The sequence below is a fragment of the Phaethon aethereus genome, assembly GCF_964289735.1.
Source record: "Phaethon aethereus genome assembly, chromosome: 2".
Lineage (NCBI taxonomy): Eukaryota > Metazoa > Chordata > Aves > Phaethontiformes > Phaethontidae > Phaethon > Phaethon aethereus.
Genome location: NC_138582.1, coordinates 164,686,526 through 164,709,987, shown reverse-complemented (window position 1 = coordinate 164,709,987; position 23,462 = coordinate 164,686,526). Strand labels below are relative to the sequence as shown.

Genomic DNA, 23,462 nt, shown 5'->3' with positions numbered 1-23,462 from the left:
CCTATATCTGCATGGCTACAGAAATACCTTCTGTTCTGAAAGGCAGGTTTGGCCTTCCGCACATGTTAAGCTGCAGTAAAAGAATGGCAGTTATTTAGAAAAGTTATTCAGAAGAATGCCTGTGCCTCTCCTTTCTTATCACAAACACATTGTTTATATAGCTCTTTTACACAGCTAAAGTGGGAAAAATACTGGGTAAAAGAGAAACTTAAATGCAAAACTTCAAAAAAAACCCCAACTGCTGGGAAATCATACTATGAAACCCAGTAACTTGCTTTTGAACTCAACTTCACGAGCACTGTTCCCACTGTCATCTACAGCATCCTATTACTGTACAGGTAAGACTCAACGTTACAGTTAAAGGACAGATTTGAGCTTTGCTGAAGCTTTGAGTTACAAGCACCTACAGTCCAGGGGATTTAGACACAAAATTTATCTGCATATTACTTGTAAATATTTGCCTGAGCACTCTGACCTGGTTTGGAAGTTTTTGCCCTGAATACGGTGACTCAGTGAGGGAAAACATAGCTTCAGGCCATCTTTCCACCTACTTGTCTGGCAAGGGGCCAAACAATTCCTGAATCACAGCAGCCAAAAACTACCATAAGGATCATTGTCTCAGCTGGGTTTCTTGAGACCTCAGTATATTCCATATGCACAACCTAATACATCCCGGAACAGCACTGATTATACTCCTGTATGAAAAGAGAATCTTCACCTGCCCTGTTATGCCCCCTCTGGACCACTGGAAGAGCACAGAAGTTATACAGCCTGGTCAAGCTTCTGACATTTCACATTATTATATTTCAGAAGATTGTTATTCCTGTACATTAAATGTATTACCTTAGACTCATAACGAACTGGCTCTACATATACGCAAAAATAATTTCAGCTTTTTATTGCCATGAGAATTTACCCTCCACAACTCTGCAGCTTCAGGTTACTCAAACAACAGCAATGCTATAACGTTGAGGCAAAAGTTTCAGCAGTACATTGCCATATACTCTACAGAATGCTGAATGTTCTATTCATTATAATTTTGCAAAAGAAATAAAAACCACTAACACAGAGAAAGAAATGTAAGTTATTGATCCCAGATGTACAAAAAATAAATGCTATTACCATAAAAGTGCCATATATGTTTGAGAATCAACAGGATTGCAGAGGATATGACCTTCTAAGGCAGGAGTTGGTTCTTGGATCCACAGAAACAATGTGTCACTTGTGCCAAGGCTAATCTGGAGAAAAAAAAAAAACAACTGAAGCGTTATCACAACGTGCATGGAAAGCAATACAGAAATTAAATTAAAACCATTTGTTACTACCACTAATTGTTTTTAAATTACACATTAAGTCAATTGGATTCGTGCTGAAACTAGCTCTGACTTAGGTTGTCAGGCTATTGAAATACATACTAGATGAAGGCTTACGTTTTAATGTCTGGAGTATCAGTTAAAAATAGTCACAAGAGTTTACTTAAAATCTTTCAGGCAGCTTACAGATTGATAGAAGTAAAACAAGCGTGAATCCAATAAACAGAAAATCAACACTAAGAGATAAATTCAACTGATAACATACAGGTATTTTACATTTCATGTGTTTCATTTATTCAGGGATACAGACAGTTTTCGGGAGTACATTTTGACTTACTGCAATATCCCCTTCTTGAAGTCTCATCCCTGCCAATGATGCTGAAAGCAAAGAGTCAGAAAACCAAATAAAAAGTTACTCATTTGACTTAATCATAGCATGTTGCATGAGACATCATAATACATCACATTCACCATCTCAAGGTACAAAATGAATAGCAAATATGCTCGTGATGGCCTTGGCATATACACTGTAAAAGATGGGCAAAGCATTGGGTGAGGGAGTGGTTTTTAACAGAATCAAAAAGCTTACGACAAAATACTATGGAACTGCATAAAACACTCTAATGTTTTATGTATTCAGGTTTTAAATACAGCGGGCCCTTACTTAACAACACACTTTAAAGGAGAAACACTCCCACTTACATGAGACTACTCACATGTTTATTGGACTAAGCCATATTTGAATGTGTAGAAGAAAAATGGACTTTTGGAAAATGCAAAGTTTAACTATGTCCCAGAATATGAATGTAAAATATACAATGATGAAGCCTTCCATCTTGATTCAAGCCTACATATGCTACTGTAATACAGATAAGTATTTTATTTTCACAGTCTTGAGAAACAGACGTCTTTGCTCTACACCGAAAGATTCTCCAGGATTCCAAAAACTGACCCTAAATTAACTCAATATTGGAATTTATTATATCAGCTGAATACAGCTGGGCCAGCTACACCGAAAGATTCTCCAGGATTCCAAAAACTGACCCTAAATTAACACCTTCCTTTATACCGAGATCTATCAGTCTGACAAAAGGACAGCTCTAATTCTTAGAGAAAGCCTATAAGGTCCATCTCAACCTTTTTGCTTGAAAAGATGTAACAGCAATTTTTTAACTCGTAATTTCTAAGTTAAAATGTTAGCAGTTCATAGCAAGAATAGCTTCTTAGGGGCAGGCAAACCAAAACTGAAGTTATCAAGAAGCAAATGAAGTCACCTCTATTACTAGGCAAAAGAGAATTCATTTGTCATGCCCAGCTTATCCAAGATGTCTATACCTCAGAAGAACCAGTGATGGAAGGCTGTTGGAAAAAGGTATATTAATGTTGATAAACACGGTATTCTTTCATTGTATAGGGAGCACCTGAGAACCAATGAGATTGATGTTGAATTTTAGGACATACATAATCATATTCACTGAATCTTACACATTTAATCATCTTACCTGGATTGTCTCCTGTAAATGCTACTATTTTACAGTCTGGACTAAACCCATAACGCTGACTATAATATGGAGAAATGGGCCCCTAAGGAAAGAAAGAAAGGGAAAGGCAAAAAAGCTTAAAAAATGGAAAGTAATCTTGCAATATATGACACAATGTGTTGTTACATAGAACTGAAAACCCCAAAGAAGCTGTAATAATCATTCCTGTGTATTTAAGGTGTGAATGAATATTTCAAAGATTTTTAACCAATTTTTTTTATTGTCGAGAACCTCACGGAAATACCCTCAGATTGTATTTTGAAATAGGTTAAGTAAACAGTACCATTTTAGCTTGGGGTGTCTCTCCAGTTATTCACACCCAGTGACATAAACACATCCATCTATTTTGCACACATACATGAATATTAATACACAGAAATTAGAAATTCGATGCAAACATAAAAGGAAACACAACATTAATATACATCACAACATCAAATGCTGGAATATGACCCCTATTATTTTAGGGGTCAAGAACTGTATTCTTTTAAGCTACATTTGGTAGCCACAGAGAAAAAAAAGAAGAAAACTATCTGTAAAAAATATAAGGACATCTACATGAATTTGTGTATGTTCCTCTCCATTACAGAAGATCAGCACTGAATTCAGATGGATCAGGTGATGGGTATCTACACTCTCTTACATGTGCACCAGCTAAAGCAATAGCTGTTTTTGTGCTGGGTAGTAAGACTAAATTCATTTACTCTAAGAGATATGCGACTTGATTTGATTTCACCATTATGCTACATGAACTGAGGAGCTTTAAATATCCCGAATTATTCACAAAGATTACCTCATTAACTGTACAAACAGTTTAAAACAGGTCCCTGTCAAGAAATGCAAATGTTGGGCTCTGTTTCTACAGTAATACTGTGCACAGTTCTGTAGTTACCAGGTGCTTGTGGGTGTGGGGGGACACCCCAGAGAGTCTGGAGCATCTACCAAAACTTTTCTCATCATAGCCCAGGGCATGCAAGAATCCAAGCGGTCACTGATGAAAGCTACAACAGACACCAACTAGCAGTTTTTTTGAAAGATGTCTGTTTCTGCTCTGGCAGAAACATCCACCACACACCTGGAAATATTAAATCAAGCAGTGTAGATCTGAGGATAACGGTGTACAAAAGCTCATGCGCACACATAAATGTACTCCAAGAAAGTACTATTAGCATAACTCTTAGCACAAAGCCCTATTTGTTGCTTAAAACTCTTCTAGACAAGCACATACCAGGACTGAATGGGATGGTACAGGGCATCCTAGTTTCTCCTCTAATCCAGGTGCACAAGCATCAAGGCAGGACACTGACCATACCTTTTCCCAAATCTGCAGCAAGTTCATACCAGAACCTGTAAGACAGATCAAAACAAGAAGCATACATATATCATTAAACACAAGACAGTACTGTATCAGAAAACTCCACCTCATTACAGGCAACAGAAAATTTACAGATGCTTAGTTTACATTAAGATAGATTAGTTTTAGCTCTTCTAAGCATAAAGGATACTGATAATTCAGCCTCTGGATAGCTTTCACCTGTTAAGGTAGCAGAAAAAGCTTCTCTGATGCACAACACACTAGACAATGCAATTATTCCCAAATTAAGTGCAAAAAGAAGAACATGGATGCCTCCCCATCAACTCCTTCCACCTTAGACACAGACTTCACTGATGCAGCAACATCACTTGAAGGTGTGTTGTGCTCACCTGAGACCCACAATGAAGAAATTCCAACCTGGGTGGTATGCCTCTACACTACTCCTACCTTTGAGTACAGTATCAAATCAGTATCTAAATCCATGTTGACTAACCTCCCTCCATATCAATGTTTCCTTCCTCAGAAATTACAAAATAAAGGCTTAGAAGTCCAAAAAAAGCAAGAGGACACATTTTCAAATGTAGCCTCTAATTTTGAGGCTGGTTTGGAGAGTCCAGCTTTGAATACCAAAGTTATGGTTTTGTTTTTTCATTTCAGTTTTGCTGAACAGCCCAACTGAAATCTGCAACACCTGCAAGCGTGCAACACCTCCGAAGTCTAGATTCTGTGAATTGAATTACAGGTTGCAAAAACCTAGATAACTCATTTGGTCACCTATTCCTACACCAGAACTATCACTAGACCTGAGGAAGGGCTGTGCAGTTTTGCATTGGTTTCTAATTAATTGAAGTTGGTTAGTGGACGAATCTACCTAACACACTGAGCACTCCACACCCCTTGCTTATGTTTCTAAGCTGCCTTTAATTGCACATTTCATTAGACTTGAAAATCTGTATGTGTTTCTGGTTAGTACTGTCCAGGGACATATTAGTCTTATTCTAGATTAACAACATTTTCATTTCAAAGACCATTTAGCCCATGACTTATTTATCTCAGAAACACAGACACATTCTCAGCTAGGCGCAGTGGAAAACCTGAAAACTCCTTCAATTCAATACATAGTTAAACTTGTTAAAACACAGAGACGGTGAAGTTCACCCACATGCAGCGTCTGTGGAATAAGACTATGCTTGTGATGCTGGGACGCAGAGGAAGAGAAAGGATGCAACCCACATCTCAGCCAGCACATCACAAGGCTCCAGCAGTGCTCTTGTTCCGAAGAGGGGGACACACCTGCCACACACTCCACACACATGCAGTACTGCTGGTTACGCACACACCAATGAACCTACCCTATCAACTCCCAGCACCCTTTTTCACAGGCTTAATAATGAGTTTAATAATGTTTATAAATAAAGTATCTATTTGCACAGCCCATTCCTAAGGACCAAGGTCTGCAAGGTCTGGACCTAATGCTTCACACAGCGTTGCAAACAGAAAGTGTTGCATACTCCAGCTGAAACACTACAATAACCCAAGCCAAACCATAGGATATTTGGATTATACTTAATAATATAAAAAATAGAAATAAATTTATTAATGTCAATCAATCCCACTTCAGGTAAATTGAACACACTTAAATTATGCACTGGTTTATGTAGCCTATGATGCAACAGCCGGAATTTGACAGCGCAGAAAGTGCAACACGCCGCCCACAGGCAAAAGGTGCATTTCCTTTTTCTGCTCTCAAAACCACTACCACCCATTGGAAAAGGAAAGATGGCAAGACTTAGCTCCAGCTTCTCTCAGTTCTCTAGGTGAGACCACTCCTAAATCTAGCCATCCCCTCCTTCCAGGGATAAACTGAGTCCTTCCAGGGTAAACTGAGCCTAGCATCACTGCCTGTACTTCCTGGAGGCAGGGGGTGTGAGCAGCCTCATGTCCCAAGCTCTCGGGCATAACAAGGCTTTCTATGAGGAAATACGTACATTTATAAACTTTCCTGGAGAAGTCCCTAATTTAAAAGGCCAAGAACCATTCGCTAAACTAAATTAATCAGCGAGCAACAGGATCTTTAAATAAATACGAATTTATTACTAGAGAAAGGTTAGTTGTTGTTTTTCGTGTTTTTCTGGAAAAAATCCTTTCCCCTCCCCACCCCTCAAGCCTAGAGAAATGTTTAACCAGTACCCTCCAATGCAATTTTGCAAGACATAAGGACAGCCTCCAATCCTTCCTGCAATAAAACTGGAAAAACACTAACCTTTATGACTGAAAAGGTCTAAGTTTACATTATACAGAAACAACACTTCAGTTTATTGACTGGTAGATATAATGGCACAAAGACTTTAATATGCCCTGAGAAAAGAACGATGAGCTAATTTACCCCACCCTCAGAAACTCATTTATAAGATGGGAAGCAACTATTTTACAAGAACTATTAATCTGTTGGCCTAGATTCATCCCATGCAACTGTGGGCACTTGCATGAGAACCTCTAGTCAGTGGAAAACAAAAACCAGAGCTGAATGCTCCCTGGAACCACTTCTCTTTCACCTTTGATTATATGCGGAGTGATGCACAGCGAGTTCCTAACTCAAGCACCTCTGGTCATGATCTACGCTGCTTCTGGAAATAAAAGTTAGAATGGTGTGCTTAAGCCATTTTTACTGGGTTTTTTAGCCATTTTACATATAAAATAAGTAATAATCTGAGAACTAAGGTGGGGGGGGAATCAAAGGTGGGGGGGGAATCAAAGTCAGCCCTTTAACTTGTCACTCCAAATTGATACCCCGTCCGCAATGAAGGTCAATAGCCAAGGCCACAGTCTAGTAAGGACTGAGGAAAGGGTCAAACGTGGATGAATAGGATTCAGTATTTCACTGCAAGCATCACTAGCTTTTAACTTAAAATGACCAAGACCACAATCAGAACTTGCTAATATCTACCACATATACAAAAGTGTAAGTGCTTCAACGCTAGGGGGGCAGGGACGAAAAAATTTCATTACAAAGACCAAACAACGCAGACTAATTGGTTTTATTAATCCACAAGCTAAAGATCAATACTTGCATACATTTATAAACAGCTAAATGCATCTGTATTACAGACTCTGGATCCCCTTTTCAGTGAGCTAAAATCATAAGCAGTGTAACTCTGCTGGCACCATGCAAGCTACATTAGGAGTAAATTCAGCCCGCCACGGTTCCTTTTGAAAAGGCTTCAGTTCAAAGCATCCTTGTTTGATACAACAACAAAAACAAGTATGATAAGCTATGATTTGCCTAAGGCTCTTAGAAAAGCATTTCAAAAGATAAAGCTTCTCTAGGTCAAGAGCTGAATAGCTGTTCTTTAAGGTGTCTTCTAAAAGAAACAATACCTCAAGTGTTCAAGTTGTTTAGGTCCCAAATGTATCTTACTTTTAACATCTGCACAATATAAATGAAAATCATTCTTCATTCCACCAGAAAGTAATTTGATTTTTTTTTTTAAATCAATCACCCAGGGTGCTCAGCCATTCACAAGGAGTGATTTGAACCTTACAAGATTGGACCTTTCAAAAGAAAAAAAAAAAAAAATCCTGAACCTGAATAGCACATTTCCTACAATAACCTGCAAATTTAAAGAGATAAGTTATTGTGCAGAGCTAAACAATTTGACAGGGTCTTTAAAAGACGGTATGACCTGAAGTTAAACCTACAGAAATGAAGAATAGGTCTATTATCTGAACATTATTTTGAGATGCATTTTAAACTACAATATACAGGTGCAATGTAAAAGATCAAGCGAATGGCAAGAAATCAGAAATTACAAGAAAGTAAGTTTTTAAGCTGGATCCAAAAAACTACTGCATACATTATAATTATATTTTATTACTGGAATTAGAATTCTCTCTCATTATGTTAATAGAAGAAAGGAACAAACAAGATAAAATGTAGCTTACAACGTCTAAAAATCTTTTGTCTTGTAAAGAGAACGATAACATCCTGCTTAGTTCTCTTATCTTTTTTCACACAAAGATTTAATAATCTTACATGCTCTGAACAGTAGATAACATTTACTCAAGTTCCATAAATATGCACAGGTGTAACAGAACAAGCCCTCCTAGAGCTTTGTTTGAAAAATGCGATACAGTTTCTAAGAAAATTTTCCAATAGAGCAAATTTTCATTTTCTTTGGTTTAAAATGTTTTGGTTTGCAACCAAACACAGAAATTTTCATGTTCCGAAATTGAAGCAGCATGGATTTCCCCCACTTGCTTCCAAGCAGAAAAGGCGGAGGTAAGATTGGAGGGGAAAAAAAACAAAAAAGCAAAACAAACCAAAACAAACAAACAAACAAAAAAAACCCCACACAACCAAACCAAAAAACCACCCAACTCCAAAACAAACGTTTTTTAATGCTTATATTTTTAAACATTTGACTCAAAATTAACACTTCACTCTCATTGAAAAATAAAAAATGAACATATTTCTTTATCAGAAGAAGTACTTAGAAGATCTCACCACCTCTCTTTGAAATGCAGTACATGGAGCTAGTTCTGTGGTTTGTTGAGAGGCTGAAGTGCTCAGTATTTGGGTCTACTGAGGAGCAAAGTGTAAATCTCCAAAGAGTTGTCGATGCCATTAATACACACACAAAAAAAAACTTAGCTGTGAAATATATGGCTAACAGACCGGGACTAGAAGACAGAGGCAATAATCTCACAACTGCTGCAAAATAAGCATGGATTGCCTTGCAATTTTTAAGGCCTCAAGTACAGCTGGGAGATCTGATATTCAATAAGTTGTCCATTAGTTAAAACTGAGGTGTCTTGCCTTTTCCTATGAGCTTTGACGGAACAACGAAGGAGAAAAAATGAGTTGGTCTTAACATATGGGTGTCAACTATGGCTCTATAATGCAAAATTTCCTTAGAGAGCCTTGTTATCTAACCTTTCAGCTCTGAAATATATCTTCTCTTAGTTTCAGAGCAGGAATCAAAAATGCTATTTTGAAATAACAGCACAGTTCCCAGGAAAATCGTTTCCTTTGAAACTGCCATTTCAAATTGCCATTTAAAAGCTGGATAACTGAGATAAAACAAAACAGAAAAGAGAGACACTAGCCTTGTCACTTTTTTGTCTTTGTTATGATGAAGAGAGAGATATGGAAGGTTAAATATTTTTTTAACTGAGTTTCGGATTTTTTTTGCTTGGTTTATGCTTTTTTCTCTGGTTCATTTTGAAATGATATTTCTGTTGCAGATCCATACTCCAGTTAGGTGGGGGAAAAAATAATCACAATATACATTTTGTTCACATCCTCTGCAACTCAGAGCCAAATCAGGAAAACCAAAGAACAAATATCAGAACTATGAAGTCTAGCTTAAAAATCCACAACTTTTTCATGCTTTTAAATAGATATTTCAACATTCCTTTATACATCATAAAGTAATGAAAAAAGGTACAATTTCATTTAAGAATATTTTATGTGGATCCATTTTGTAGAAATGGGAATCACAGTATGATGGGGATAAATAAGCACAGCTGACAGCAGTATCAAGAGTAGCAACAAATGAAAAAGGAGTAACTTAGCTTAAAATCTAATATATCTGTCATTAAAGTTTAAAGACAAAAATAAATAGCAGAGCCCTTGTCCCCTTTTTATGTAAGGTGGGGATGAAACAGCATATTTCCCTGTTGAATTGTTACTACGAGAAAAGCCCACACACTTACCATCACTGTAATCAATCGGTGCATAAGCTCCTAGGAAAAGGGAAGCTGCAAAACTACTAACCAAAGAGATTCTCTGAAAGAAAAGATATGAGATAGTGAGTCCCATCACTATTCCCTTCAAACAAAGTAAATAATTAAGTAACTAGAAGCACCAAATGTTAATAAATGCTTAACATTAGGCACAGAAAGCACACAAAAATACACCTAGAAGGATTATTCAGTTCTATCGTACTGCCTAAGTAATAGAGCAGATATCAATCTAAAAGTAACCCCATGACAAAAGCTGTTAACAGTTTTGCATTCTGAAACATGCAAAATATATCTAGTATATTAGCATACTCTGTTATCACAAATTAATTCACACTTTGGTGTATCACAGAATCTCATTTCAAGGAAAAACACTAAGAAAAAAAAAACAAGCACACCTAGATGTTGATGATAGGGGAAATGCACTGGGCAACCCAGAGCACAAGTCTGGAAGCTTTTTAGCAGCTCTGGCAAGGCTCTGCTAGCACCTTTACGTGAACTCTTACCTTCCTCCCAGCTGAGACCCCAGACCTCCCAGGAGTTACTCCCAGGAGCTGGTAATAATCCACTACCTGCAGCTCTGCCTCAGGGTATATTATAACAATGCATTAAATCCAGCTGTAGAACTTCCAGTACTGGCCCAAAAATGCCATGGCCACATGACACAAAGCACTGATCTAACATGAATTCGCCTCCACTACAGATCTGCTAGAAAAACTACCAAGTTAACCAGCTACCATAAAGCTTTCTGCAGGATCAAGTATTATGCATTCCCGAGAAGCTGGCATAAAAGCTGACAAATTCCTTATTGTGTGCTCTGACTAATTCAGAAGGAACATGAGTGTCACCCAATAAGTAATCAGAATCAAATCTGGTAGAGTGAGCAAGCAGTGACAGGGTTTTTATTAATGATCACAAAATCACCGCTTCACACAGCATTCAAAGACAGACTATAGCCAGAGCTTTACGAATTGGTTATAATGGCCAGGAAACTTAATGATGCACTTGCTCGTCATGCATCTCTCCCCAAGAATATATCACATTGTGCTTAGATAACAAAGGCCTACCTTCTGTGGTGCCCCAACAGGCACTAGCTGCCTGAAATGGAAGGAAAAGGATGAAGTTAAACTGTGAATCAGCCAGTTTAGCAAGCTGATGTAGAAGAAGGAAAAACATCTACCTTCCACATGTCATTGAGACTGCCAAGCTGCTCAGTGCTTCTTGAGGGTCCCCAAGAGCAACTCTGATATAGAGACATTTTGTGCTTGAGCACATCTTGCATATCCTTTATTGCTAAAAGGTGCCATCAATTCCATCAGCCCCCAAAGTCTGAGCTTCATCTGACTAGTTTTCAGTTCCATGGACCCAATTCCTCTCCACTAATGCATTTTTCTCCAAATTTAGTCTTAAGCTTATGATCAGACTGTATTACTGTTCTGTGTCACCCCATCACTTAGTAACATACAGGTTATAGAAGATGTACTTAGAAAGAAAAAATGGGGGAAAAAAAACATTGCCCCACAAAATAGAGAGTCAACTTTGCAACTCACTTCCCCATGAAGTCCCCAAGCCGTCAGATTTTAAAAACCACAAAAAAATTATCATCAATACTATCAAGAACCGCAGTAATAAAAAACACAAGCAGCCTGACTTCACTGGTCTGGATGTTGGGCATATTCTAACCACAGGACAGGAGCCCTTCCCTTGTTTACATTGTATTTGCATGGAATTTTCACCTTGCTTCAAACCATGACATTTCAGTCACAGCTAGATGCAGACTCAACAAACTAAGACAGTAATAGAATTGCAAGCTGATTTCTGAAAATTAAAAATCAGAAGGAAACCAACTACACAATGCAATTCCTTGGCAATAATAGAATCAAAGTAGCTCCTCGTGGGAAAAACTATGAAAAAAGTCTAGAATAGATTGCAGCTTTTTTCCTAAGCACATCTGCAAGAATGCCAGCTTTGTACGGCAGAGAAATCACATTTCTGCATGCAAATGCCCAGTTCTAGGTGTGAAAATTTCAACTGTGTGCTTAATTACCCACTTGTGTTCAAACTGCTATACACAAAATTTATTACCACCCAGATGGAAGTCTGTTTTTTAAAACTTCTTCCACAAAGGTGAGATCCAATGGAGCCTGCTGTGTTAAGTGTAACATTCAAGAGATGATGCTCGATTTTTATCTGCCTGATGACTAATAATTTAACAAAACTAAAAATAAAATAATCAAATTTTCAGTTTTAATCTTAAAACCAAACATAAAAAATCAAAATACCCCTTAGCAAAAAAGTCTGACATCCCCACAAACTTAATTTTAAAAGATTTGCAACTATAGTTTCCAATAAGTTTATTGAAGTTGAGCCAACCTCAGTTTGCATGTAGACCTCTGGATTCTGGCTGTAAATCTTTGCTATCTGGTTTCCTGTAAAACGCTGAGAAAGAAATGCAAATGCTTAGAAACACAAACCCTAAATGGAGTCAATAATCATTAACTCTGTGTAATGAGTTCAGAACATTGCACTTTGGATATTTAATTTGCCTGATGCATGATGAAAGTCAGTGCACAGCAGGCAATCTGCACTAAACAGGCTATAACGCATAGCCTCATCATGAGAATTTTGCTCACCTTTTGAAAAAAAAAAAAGTGAAAAAAGCATTACTATCCATAATTTACATTTCAGAAATGACAGTTCAATGGAATGAATCACACTTACTCTGTGCCCAAGAACCAGCACAATTCAAATGCTGCCTTCAAATCCTTGAAGAGGTTTAGGCCACCCAACCTATGTACCTCTCTGAGGCAGGTGAATTTCGAGCAAAGCAAGAAGTTTCCTACTCAAAGCAGCAACTCCAGCACAGGCTAATAACAGTTGTAAGAATAATTATTTTTCATCCACATATTACATCAAATAACAAAAAACTTCTAACACTGAAACCTTAACCTTTAGCAAGTTAAAAATAAACTGTTAGTGGTATGTAAAGTCTAATTTCAACGCTGGCCATAAACCTTACATGATGGTTCAAAAACAGAATCAGCAATTTGGGAGGTTAGAGCCTTATTCTGTTGAACCAACAGTAAGTGTAGCCAGGTGCTGACATGCCTGGAAGGCAGCCCCACTCCCACTCCATAACTCATTGTCAGAGTTACAAGAGAGGGAAGTGCCAGGAAGAGGAGATGAGTGACAGAGTACTCTTTAATAGTGTCCTGAACTTCTAAAACTCACTTCTCTTAGGTCAACAGCTGCTTGTTAGCCTTCAGGGAACATTAAAAGGCCAATCTTTTAATTGCATAAGTAACCTAGAGCCATGATTCACAAACAGGGGGGTCATAACCCCAAGTGAACCTGTAACACAAACTGGACTGCCATCCCAACGGAAATGTGGCTGCACAGAAGCTCCCAGCGGAGAACCAGGCCCTGAGACTGTAAGCATGGCCACCAAACACTGTATTTTGGAACCACTGGCCAAATGCAACAGCTCACCGCAGCTGCTTCCTACAGCAAAATTTCCAGTGTTTGCCTAATTCCACTTTACAATTTCCACATCTTTCTTTGTGAGACTACTGCAAAGCACAGTTTCGTTGGAGTTTTTGAAGAAACTCTCTCTTTTTTAGTTAATGGCTGATCGTTATCTGCTGTGGCACCACCGTAGTGACAGAACAACTTCTGTCAGAAGACTGCTGAGGACCTTCTTCCCATCTGCTCCTTACCTCATAGGCTCGAGAACCAGTGATACTCGCTAGGTGCTGTGCTCCCCCCACGGCTTTCTCCAGAGCACTGCACTGGGAAGCTGTGCTAGAATCCATCCAGATGGGGCTGTTACTGACAGAAAAACAAGCCTGCAATGAACAATATCCTTTATTAGTAAGTCTGATCTCTAGGAAGTCCCTGCTAGAGTAACAGCAATACAGCAGACCTACATATCAGCTCACAGTTCAGTCCTCTGACGTGCCTTCTGGTCTCCTCTCAATAATTACAGGAAAGTGGATATTGGGCAGCATGTCAGCCAGTGGTGAAAAGCCTAACCCCAACCTGACATCAGAGGGAAGCAACAGGCTTTTTCTACTGTTACGTAACATGCAGCACGACGTGTACTTCACATACCGCACAGCATGGTGTCTCAAGTACACTCCTTTGGTAGCCAAAGCCCCGGCCCCTTTTATGCAAGTTTAGCCCTACTCTTTAGAACTCCTCTCTAAACAATCAGATTATCTTTCTGCAGCTCTACTAACAGATTTCTCTTTAATGACAGGCATAACCATTTGGAAGCGCAACTGAGGCTTAGTACATTACCGAGAGCATTTTAATTCCATTTCCATGAGTCTCGCACAGATGAGATTTCCAAAATTTACAATTTAATATATCAGTTACACAAATGTCTCCCTTTCAACATACAATTGTCCTTTTTGATCTCGAAGTAAGGACAGTAAGAGTCTTCAAGAGGAAAGCTGATTCCTCCCTAACTTTTCTTTTTAAATAAAAGTTTGTCAAATCTATGTTCAAAACTTACCAACCACACACACACACAGAGAATATGCCAAGGTTCAACAATGTACTTCTTGTGAGTTTGTGTCCACACAGCATTACACTTCCATCCTTTCAGAGGTAAGTGTAAACTTGTCTTTTTTTCTTTAATATTTTCTAATGAAATCACAAGCACTGCAAGTAAACTCAGGTAAGAGAACATTGTTCACCACAACTTTTTGTTAATACAAATATTTTTTAAAAAAAAAAATATTTACAGGTTGCTTACAAAAATGTTGTTTCCTGAAAGAACAAACAGGCTGTGACTCTGACACAGAAAGATTCTGGGACACCCACTGGCACGTCTAAGCTTTTAAAGCAGTACACACTGTCACTCAGGAGAACAGGAAATGTCAAAAGCCCTGGAGCTGAAGGAATAACCAGTGCATTTCACTTTATGCTGCAGGGGCACGCAACTCAGCCAAACAAAAGGAAAGGTTCGTAAGGAGAAAAGCAATGTGTAAGGATCAGAAAAAGAACAGTGTAGATCTCCCTTCAAAGGTCTTTTATGCACGTTACCTTTAGTGACTGATGTAAAGGCAGTTCAGATGATACATTCTTTAAAATTCGGATGCTTCCTTTTTTCCAGTACACACTCCCATGTTGCTGTAGAAAGTACAGAAACAGAAGTTGGAAATGCCCTCCCAATCCATGAAGTTCATATCCTGATCTGAATTTCAAACTCTAAGGACAGAGAACTCTCTCCAAACTATGAGAGTTGCACCTTTTCAAATTAAGTGCCTCACTAAAAGATTCTCTAAGATTGAGCAAAGCATATACTAAATTAGAAAATGTAGCAGTCAAAAGACAATGATGATTTTGAACTATAGCAACTTCTAGTGGGAACTATTATTATACTGCTAATCCATGGTATTAGATACTTCTCTGAGGGCTCTTTGAGCTGTAGCCAGGGCTCCACAGTCAAGCCTGTTAGTTCTGTGCTATTTCAGCACAGCCCCCAGATTCTTCAGCTACATGCCTGCCCCAGTCACCACTAATAGACTGCATAATATTGAGGTTATTTAAGCTCCATCTCTCAGGCAGCTTCCTCAAGCCAGGCATCTCTAGTTATGCACCTGTAGGACACCCCAGGCAAACTGCAAAGCACCATCCAGTGATCCACTAATAGTCCTGATGACACCAAGTGCATATAGAAGTCCCTGGGCACAGATTACTTGACCACAGTGTCATTCAGATTGTATTTCACATCTCTCTGCCAGTTCTGCAGACAATCAAGATGAAGTTTGTCCCTTCTTTGGGACAAACACTGGTACATCAGTGCACCTCTGCAGTGATCTGCAGCATAAAGACAAGGTTTTTCAAAGAGGAAAGGAAGAGAGATAATGTGGGTTGGAAAGGGGCAATTAAATGAAATCTGTTCTACTTGAAAGAAGTTGATACCCCCAGCTTGTTGGAGAACAGGTAAAATAAAGGGAACACAGGCAATCCAGAAATGCACTTCCTTTTTTCATGTGAGTAAGCTGGGGTTACTTTGCAGTCCCTAACTTCTGTTCCACTGAAGAATTCATAACAGTGCCTTGATACAGGCCATGATTTTCAGACACTTTGCTCAGACTTTCAACTGAAGTCAATGAAACATGGAGACCAAAGCAAGAGTTTTGATTAATTAGACTCAGATATATCAAGATGAATAACCTAAACCTCATGCATCAGAATTAGCTTATCACTTTGGTGCTATCCTCACCCTGAATATCATTTGTGAAAGTTATAAAAGACTTCCTTGTTTCACCAAAGTACTAGCAGACTGGCTAACTGACTAAACATCAGAATAGGTTTTATAAATCTCAGAAAAAAGGCATTATGCACTACAGGCTAAATCACGGCAGCATCTTTGTCATTTATGGATCAAAGACTATCATCATTTGGTTTTTGTTGTTCTTAGGCAGATCTCTATCTTAGCCATCAAAAACTGTGCTCAACAGGATGTCACTATGCCTTTAACTAATTGTGCTCCTCACTATTTTTATTACCCCATTTCCACACGCACCTGGATATGCTGAAATTGAAGATGACCCCAATCATTTCAGAATCTGTATCTACAAAGAACTTGAACAACAGGAACCAACTAGTTACGCACTATACTGTTCTAAACAACTGCACTGTAAACCTCATCTTCCACTCCCACTACCTTCTAGTGATTGCTGTGTGCTTCAGGTTTTAAGTTCCCCTGAGGAACATGTCTTTTAATGGATGCTTATATAGAAGTTTTGGTCTTACTTGATGTCATTATGGTCTTCAGAGATACAATTATTTAAATGAAATTTATCACTATACCTCATACTCCATTGAAGAAATATACAAAGACTGATTTTTTAGTTTATAAACTAACCTGGCCAGCACCAGACAAAGCTCTGACTTGAGAGAAGTTAAAGCCCGAAGACTTCATCTTTTCCAAAATCATATCCAGAGCCTACAAGAACAAAGGGAATCAAGAATGACTGTAATGAGCTATCAAATTATGCATACTCACAATCTCTGGAATTAAACAGTAAATTCATGTCATGACTGATAAAGAGTTCATTGGCAGACAATGAAAAATTAGCTAATGACTATGGACTTCTCAAGACACTGCATAAATTAATTTACTAAGTAAGAGTCCGTGAAAGAAAAGTTGAATCACACAGGGAAAAAAAAAGGTCTTTAAACAAGATGAATGACAAAGATCTATTCTTTGAAACCTAAATAAGAGGCAGGAGTTAAAGAATTCCAGTTCATTGAAAAGCCACTTGTAAGAGTGCCAGACACAAAGCAGAATTATCTTTTCCTGTTCTTACTTTGGAAATCTATGAAATCTTAATGGGGTGCACTCTGCACACCATCCTACAAGATTTTAGGTATCTTCAGTACCGCTGATGCCAGTGTCAGCTGAAAACTCAGGGTCTCTTTAATATAAGGCTAATGCAAGTGAATTTTAGCACTTTAAGCATCTAAGCTAATTTTGTTCTTGCCACATTTTACTGGATGTTAAAACCAAAATTCATCTGTCTTTACATAGGCTCATTCAGATCAGCATCTCCCAGACTATCTTGACAAATGAACCACTGCAAGACTTCAAAATTTCCCAAGAAACATCATACACCTATATCATCATATTATTCATTTAATAATTACAACTGTCCCTGTTCATTATGATTCAAAAGACGAGCTTCAACCAAATTTACGAAACCTTTGTCAGCTACCGTGGAGCACCAGCTGGGGGTCTGTGACCTTTGAAATATCTTAACTATTAAAATCACACTGGTAAGACAAATTTATATAGTACCATGTGAGAGCAAGTGTTGCAGAATCTGCACAGAAGCAAGGAAGGCCTTCTTTTAAAATAGAAAAGAATGTTGTATTTCAAAAGTGACTGGGAATCACTGAATAAATTGCTCTTTAACCACTTACCATTTGAGACATCAATTGGTTACTAAAATTTATTCTAAAAAAATAGTGCGAATAACCTGGATGTTACAAAGACATAGATTTAAGGTAGGCAAAGCATCATCTGCCCCTTTTGCATATGAAACAAGAAGATGAGGGAAAAAAGAATTGTCTTTTTTCAAATGAGGGAAAGTCAGGAAAGGATTAATCACATGTACAATTGCTATAATAGTAGAGAGTGAATAAACAAACAAAAAAAACCTCAAAATGTTAGCAATTTCCACTACATTTGTTGATAATTTCAATATTTGCATACCAAAGACACAGAATAACACTTAAAAAAGACGGAATACAAGCAAAAGGACTATGTAGATTTGAATGACGAGTTTCACTATTGCTTGGAATACATTTCCATTTCAGTAACAGCAAGGAAGAAGTTGAAATAAACAAAGCTTATTCATACCTTGACCCACATTAGCACGGGAGAAGTGACTGTCAGTCTGTCACTGTGAATATAGACTCCACCTTGGGTCCTAAAGAAAAATAGTATTTTCTCTTAATAAATTAAGCATTTTTTCTCCCACCAAGCAAAGTTCTTCAAATTTACTAATAACCAAAGAGAGTCTGCAATGCTTTTATGTTAAGAGCAAGGACACAATCAGTTTTTGAAACCTGAAAAAGTAAAAGCCAGCTCCTAGGAGGTTACATAAGTAATGTCTGACCCAATTGCAAAGTAACTAATTTGCAAGGAAAAGCTCTGATCCTGAAGTAAGATTTGTGATAGACTCCAATGCTGATAGTGCTCATTGGCTCCATGTAATTCATAGTTATTTCAAAGTTTCCTGTCACCGTTAGTGGCTTGACTCTAGAAGGTGAAATTCAATTTTTGCTGTTAAACCATCACGTAAGTAGATGTACTTCATTGAAACTTGAGATTACAGAAGATGACATTTGTTAACTCTAGCCTATTAACTGAAGTAAACAAATACTGTCATCTTACATCCTATTGGGAGATTTGCAACCACTGAATTTGTCTCCAAATGCCTTTTAGAAGCTCCTTCATGCAATTTACTTGCTGTTATCACAGCATTCCACCCTGCGCAAAGGAGGTGCTTTCTTCTGTATCCCTAAATGAAACTCATGTCCACAAGTCTGAAAACCCCCCAAAAAAAAAAATCTGTTTATTTATAAGTAATATTTTGGGGTAGGTTTTTTTTTTTTACTAATTTCCTGTTGGGAGTTCTTGCCGTATTTTCATACCAAGCAAGGCAAAAGCATATACTACCCTCGCCAAGTACGAAACATGAACATGGCATGAACTTTTTCCATGCCTCCACACATATCAGTGAGACCAAATAAGCCAACAGCCTCTCTGCCCCAATCCCCAAAGTTCTAAATTATATTACCCAAGTAAAATATAAAAAGTCTTACTTAAATTCCGGAAGGTCTTTATCAAAATGAACATTATCCTCATAAATGACTCTCAACTGTTCATCAATAGCAATGACTTTCAGCTAGAACATATAAAACAGGATGTTAACAAAAACTAACAATAATTAAAAAGCACTGGTAACTATTTTATAATAATTCAATTCTCACAGACAAAATGGGAAAGATCATCCCAATCCATACAACTTGCTGAAAGTATGGGCACAATTCTACATGAAGCAAGTTATTATGTGAATTTCCAGCATGTCACCTATTCAGCAACACGTATCATTTGTTTGCTTGCTTTTCTCCCCCCGCTCTTTTCTCTCTCCTTAATCACACAAGATCAAGATACGGACATATATTTGCTATATATAGCAAAAATATATATTTGCTAAAGAACAGCAAACAAATTACCAGGTTCGTAGCTTGCATCATGGTAACCAATTTTTCCAATTTCTCCAAAGAATATAGTATCTTAGACTAAAGATGCTGTATGTTTGCTTTTTAACCCTTATGATACCTTGAGGACTTTCCCTACTCCCCAAATGGCGAGTAAATCAAACTCTACCAGTCTAGCAAAGTTCAGAGGGCATTACACAAGTGTATTCTGAGCTCCTGCAATATATGGAAAGCAACATCGCAAGCTGGTAACTCCATAAATCTGAGCTTTCTTGTAAGCACAAACTAGCAGAGTACCACAAACTTTCCTCCTCTGTCTCCATTCAAGTTCAGCTAGTACAGAAGAAAAACATTAACAGCCTAGAAGAAAAGTGAGAAGGTAGCTCACATTCTGCACATATTTCAACAAGGGAGAGAGTGCAAACTGCTGCTAAACGAGCAGACAAAAAAAACCCTACAAAGTCCAAGTCATCTCAAAGAGTTGTATTCAAATAACAAGGCCATCCCCATTTAGGAGTGGTTTACTTCAATTTTAGCCATACTAATGTATGTATACTATGTATACATACTACGTATGTAATTTATGCACTGGCACAATTCATTACCAAGCTGGTGCCCTGCACTAGCTTAAAATTGTCTCTGGACCACTGCAGCTTAATTGGCTTTCTTCTTGAGCACACCCCCTTAGCAAAATACTCCATCAACCTCACATCGGTAACCTGGATGCGTCTTTCCAAGCTCCCAAACTTCAGCACAGCCATAATGAAGTTATTTATGCTTATACGCCTATTGGTTAAACATACTCAGGCCTACACACAACCTGGGCAGCATTTCTATTCGCAATGTGGCAATATCCAACTATGCCAACAATTCAAAATTTCGAGCAGCAATCTGGGCTTCCAGGTTCACAATCCTCCTAATCTTGACTCGCGCGAGATGAACTGGATTCAGGTGCAGACCACAGCTCCCAGCCTGCCCAGGGCTGCAGGCAGAGGGGTCTCCATGCTTTTTGCATGTAGAGAAGGGCCACAGAACTCCTTTCCAGGATTAAATGCATCCCTTGCAGGATGGAGAAGCAGGACATGTTAGGACATGCAGCCTACAGCTTCAAGCAAGAGCTGGAGAGAAACAGCCGAGCTTCTGCAACAGAAAGGGATGAAAGATGCACTTATGCAGGGGAAGGGAAGGAGGCTTGCAAACGCCTGGGCAGATGCAGTGCCAGTGGCCTTCGGAAGCCACAAAACACACCAAGCGCTCGGGATTATCTCGCATCAGCTCAGGCAGGCTGCTGGCATGCGTGAACCCTCGGCACCGAGCGCAGCACACCGTCTTGCAGCGCCCGGCCTGGCCCCGCTCTAAGTGAGGAAACCCTGCGAAACGAAACGGTCGCTGGCTGGAGGAAAAGAGAGGAGACAAGCTTCTAGAGAGGAACGCCTATTCCCCTGGCGTGCTGCGGGGTAGCGCAGCGGCGGGTCGCTGGGACACGGTGGCGGGCGGGACAGCCCGGGCCTTGCCCCTGGCAGCTCCCCGAGGCCCGGCTGGGCGCCGCCGACCGCACCCCCCTGCGCCTCAAGGACCCCCGCGCAGGGCGGGCCGCGGGCAGGCCACGCCGGGCCCCGGCCGAGGGAGGGGAGAGGAGTGCCGGGGAGGCGGCCGCGGTACCTGCTGCGTGCTGAAATCCCAGCCCAAGTAGCAGGGAGCGGCCATGGCGCGGCGGGGCCTGCCCGGCTCTCACCGTCGGCTCGCCCCGCCGCCGCGGCCGGGGAGGGGGTGGCTTCGCAGGCCCGGCCTCCCCGGGAGGGGGTCGCCGGCCCGGCCCTGCGGAGCGGGACTACGAGCCCCTCGTCCCTCCCTCCGTCGCACGCGGGGCTTGTGCGAGAGCTGCAGGGCCGGGCGAGGCTCTGGGGCGGCGATCTGGTGGTGGCTTCCTCAGTGCCGGCGCCGTACGCGGCAGCTGCTCGACACCCGTAACTGTGGGCTAACGCTCGGGATTCCCCCCGGCTGCCAGTGCCCGAGCCGGTGGGAAAGCACCAAAGCGGCTGTCGGTGACCGCCGGGAAACGGAAGCAAAGCAGGAAAGGGGCCACTTCAAACCACAGTCCAAAGGGATTCGCGAAATTTTAATACTCCATTAATATGTACCAGTCCTGTTGTGGTTTATGTGGTTAATATGTACCCGTCCTGTGCAAAGCACCCTGGCTTTGCACAAACGCACTTCCACCGTATTCCATAAAAAAATGCAGGAAACGATCCTACATTGTTTCCATTGCACTTGGCGAGGGCAGTATATGCTCTTGCCTTCCTTGCTATATAAATATGGCAAGAACCCCCCAAGAGGAAATAAGTAAAAAGCATCTACCCCAAAATGTTATGTATAAAGAAACCAATCCTGTTACTTCGGCAGAAGTTTTGTTTTGTGGTGTCTTTTTTTTTTCTTCTTTCTTTTGTAGTTGAGAGGGTTTGGGGAGGTTTTAGGTTTTTGCATTACCTGCCATAGGACATGACAAGAAAAGTGGATTTCCTTAATCAAAAGAAGGCTCATCTAAAATATGCTTTCATTCTGCAATCAAGGCGGTATCTCAGCACAGCCTTAATGAAGTCAAAAAGGTTTTGCGTGCCAGGATCTTAAACTATTTTAACAGTACAAATACTTAATTCGAAATGCCCTTTAAACTATAAAATACTACTCAATTTTGTCATATACTGAACATTTTAAATACATTTCAAATATTCCCAGTGATTTCTCAAAGCCTGAACTCCCTTAGGTTTATACTTTTAAGACTTCTAGTTATTATTGCAATGAAAAACCTTTAAAACATTAAACCTGAAGACTCTCAACCTACAATGCAAACAAACATTCTATTACACTGACTTTTAAACCAATCTTACTCTATCATATCACCTTTGAATATTCTGTATTGAGAGTACCTGTATTAGAAATGTGATCACAAAGTCTTTAAATAAGACAGAGTTTAATTTAAAGTTGTCTGAAAAATATTTACAGTGTGGGAATCCCTTCAAGTGCATAGTGTTGTTGGCCTGCATTTTCAGAGTCTAATCCTGCAAATTTATCGGAATAGGCTGCAATCGGGAAACATCCCAATGAAGTAAGTGGAAGTACCAGACTGGTAAAAATAAAGGTATGTGGAATTGTCACCTAGTTTGTAGTTTGTCTGCTTTAAATGAGATGGCCACCAGGTAGCGGAGGAATTTCCCTGCCCCTAAGGAGCTCATGCTGGATGGACCTGAGAAAACAAAGGTCTCAACCAAGAAGCATTTGTGAAAGGAAATAAAGTTTTTAAAATATTACCAAGAACTGTTTCCTTAGTGTAACTCTTATCAAATAACAAAGGATGAAATGACACATAGAGGCTGGTTTTCCATTAATGTAGAATGTCGCTGGTGAGCCAGGGAGGAGAGGCTTGTTCTGCCCTTTCACTTGCAGCATATTCACTATAAACGAGTAACAAATTTTCAAACTACAACTACTCACAAAAATGAAGAGAAACAGAAGTCAGTTCTGAAGAAGCCATAAAGAATGATAAATGACTTCAAAAAAAGAGACATTAGTGGATTATTAACTTTTTTTAAAGAAGGTCTTAGTTAGTAGAAAGGAAACAACAGTTTATAAATAAATAAAGCAATCTCATGAGGATGTAAGAATCAAGTATATTCTTCTGCAATCAGATTGGAACAATAGTCCCAAATAGCAATTAATACTTTGCTTTAAATAGCACAGAAAAGTTGGGGCTGGAATAACCAGCCTCGTCTTATCAGATCTCTCTGTATTAGGAACAGGGGTGCAAGA

The 23,462-nt window shown here is 39.4% G+C and overlaps 1 protein-coding gene across 1 annotated transcript in view; it reads right to left on the bottom strand.

Moving 5' to 3' along the window:
• The window catches only part of XYLB (xylulokinase), a gene marked incomplete at both ends in the record, with an annotated part of 87,583 nt that extends 66,221 nt beyond the window's left edge, over positions 1–21,362 (bottom strand). The window contains 12 exons of the mRNA XM_082015165.1: positions 1,123–1,238; positions 1,651–1,691; positions 2,816–2,897; positions 4,083–4,201; positions 9,885–9,957; positions 12,285–12,350; positions 13,628–13,756; positions 14,961–15,047; positions 16,792–16,872; positions 18,289–18,358; positions 19,257–19,339; positions 21,318–21,362. Of these exons, the coding sequence (XP_081871291.1) occupies positions 1,123–1,238; positions 1,651–1,691; positions 2,816–2,897; positions 4,083–4,201; positions 9,885–9,957; positions 12,285–12,350; positions 13,628–13,756; positions 14,961–15,047; positions 16,792–16,872; positions 18,289–18,358; positions 19,257–19,339; positions 21,318–21,362 (992 nt within the window). The remainder of the gene's footprint in view (positions 1–1,122; positions 1,239–1,650; positions 1,692–2,815; positions 2,898–4,082; positions 4,202–9,884; positions 9,958–12,284; positions 12,351–13,627; positions 13,757–14,960; positions 15,048–16,791; positions 16,873–18,288; positions 18,359–19,256; positions 19,340–21,317) is intronic.
• Positions 21,363–23,462: the final 2,100 nt, after the last annotated feature.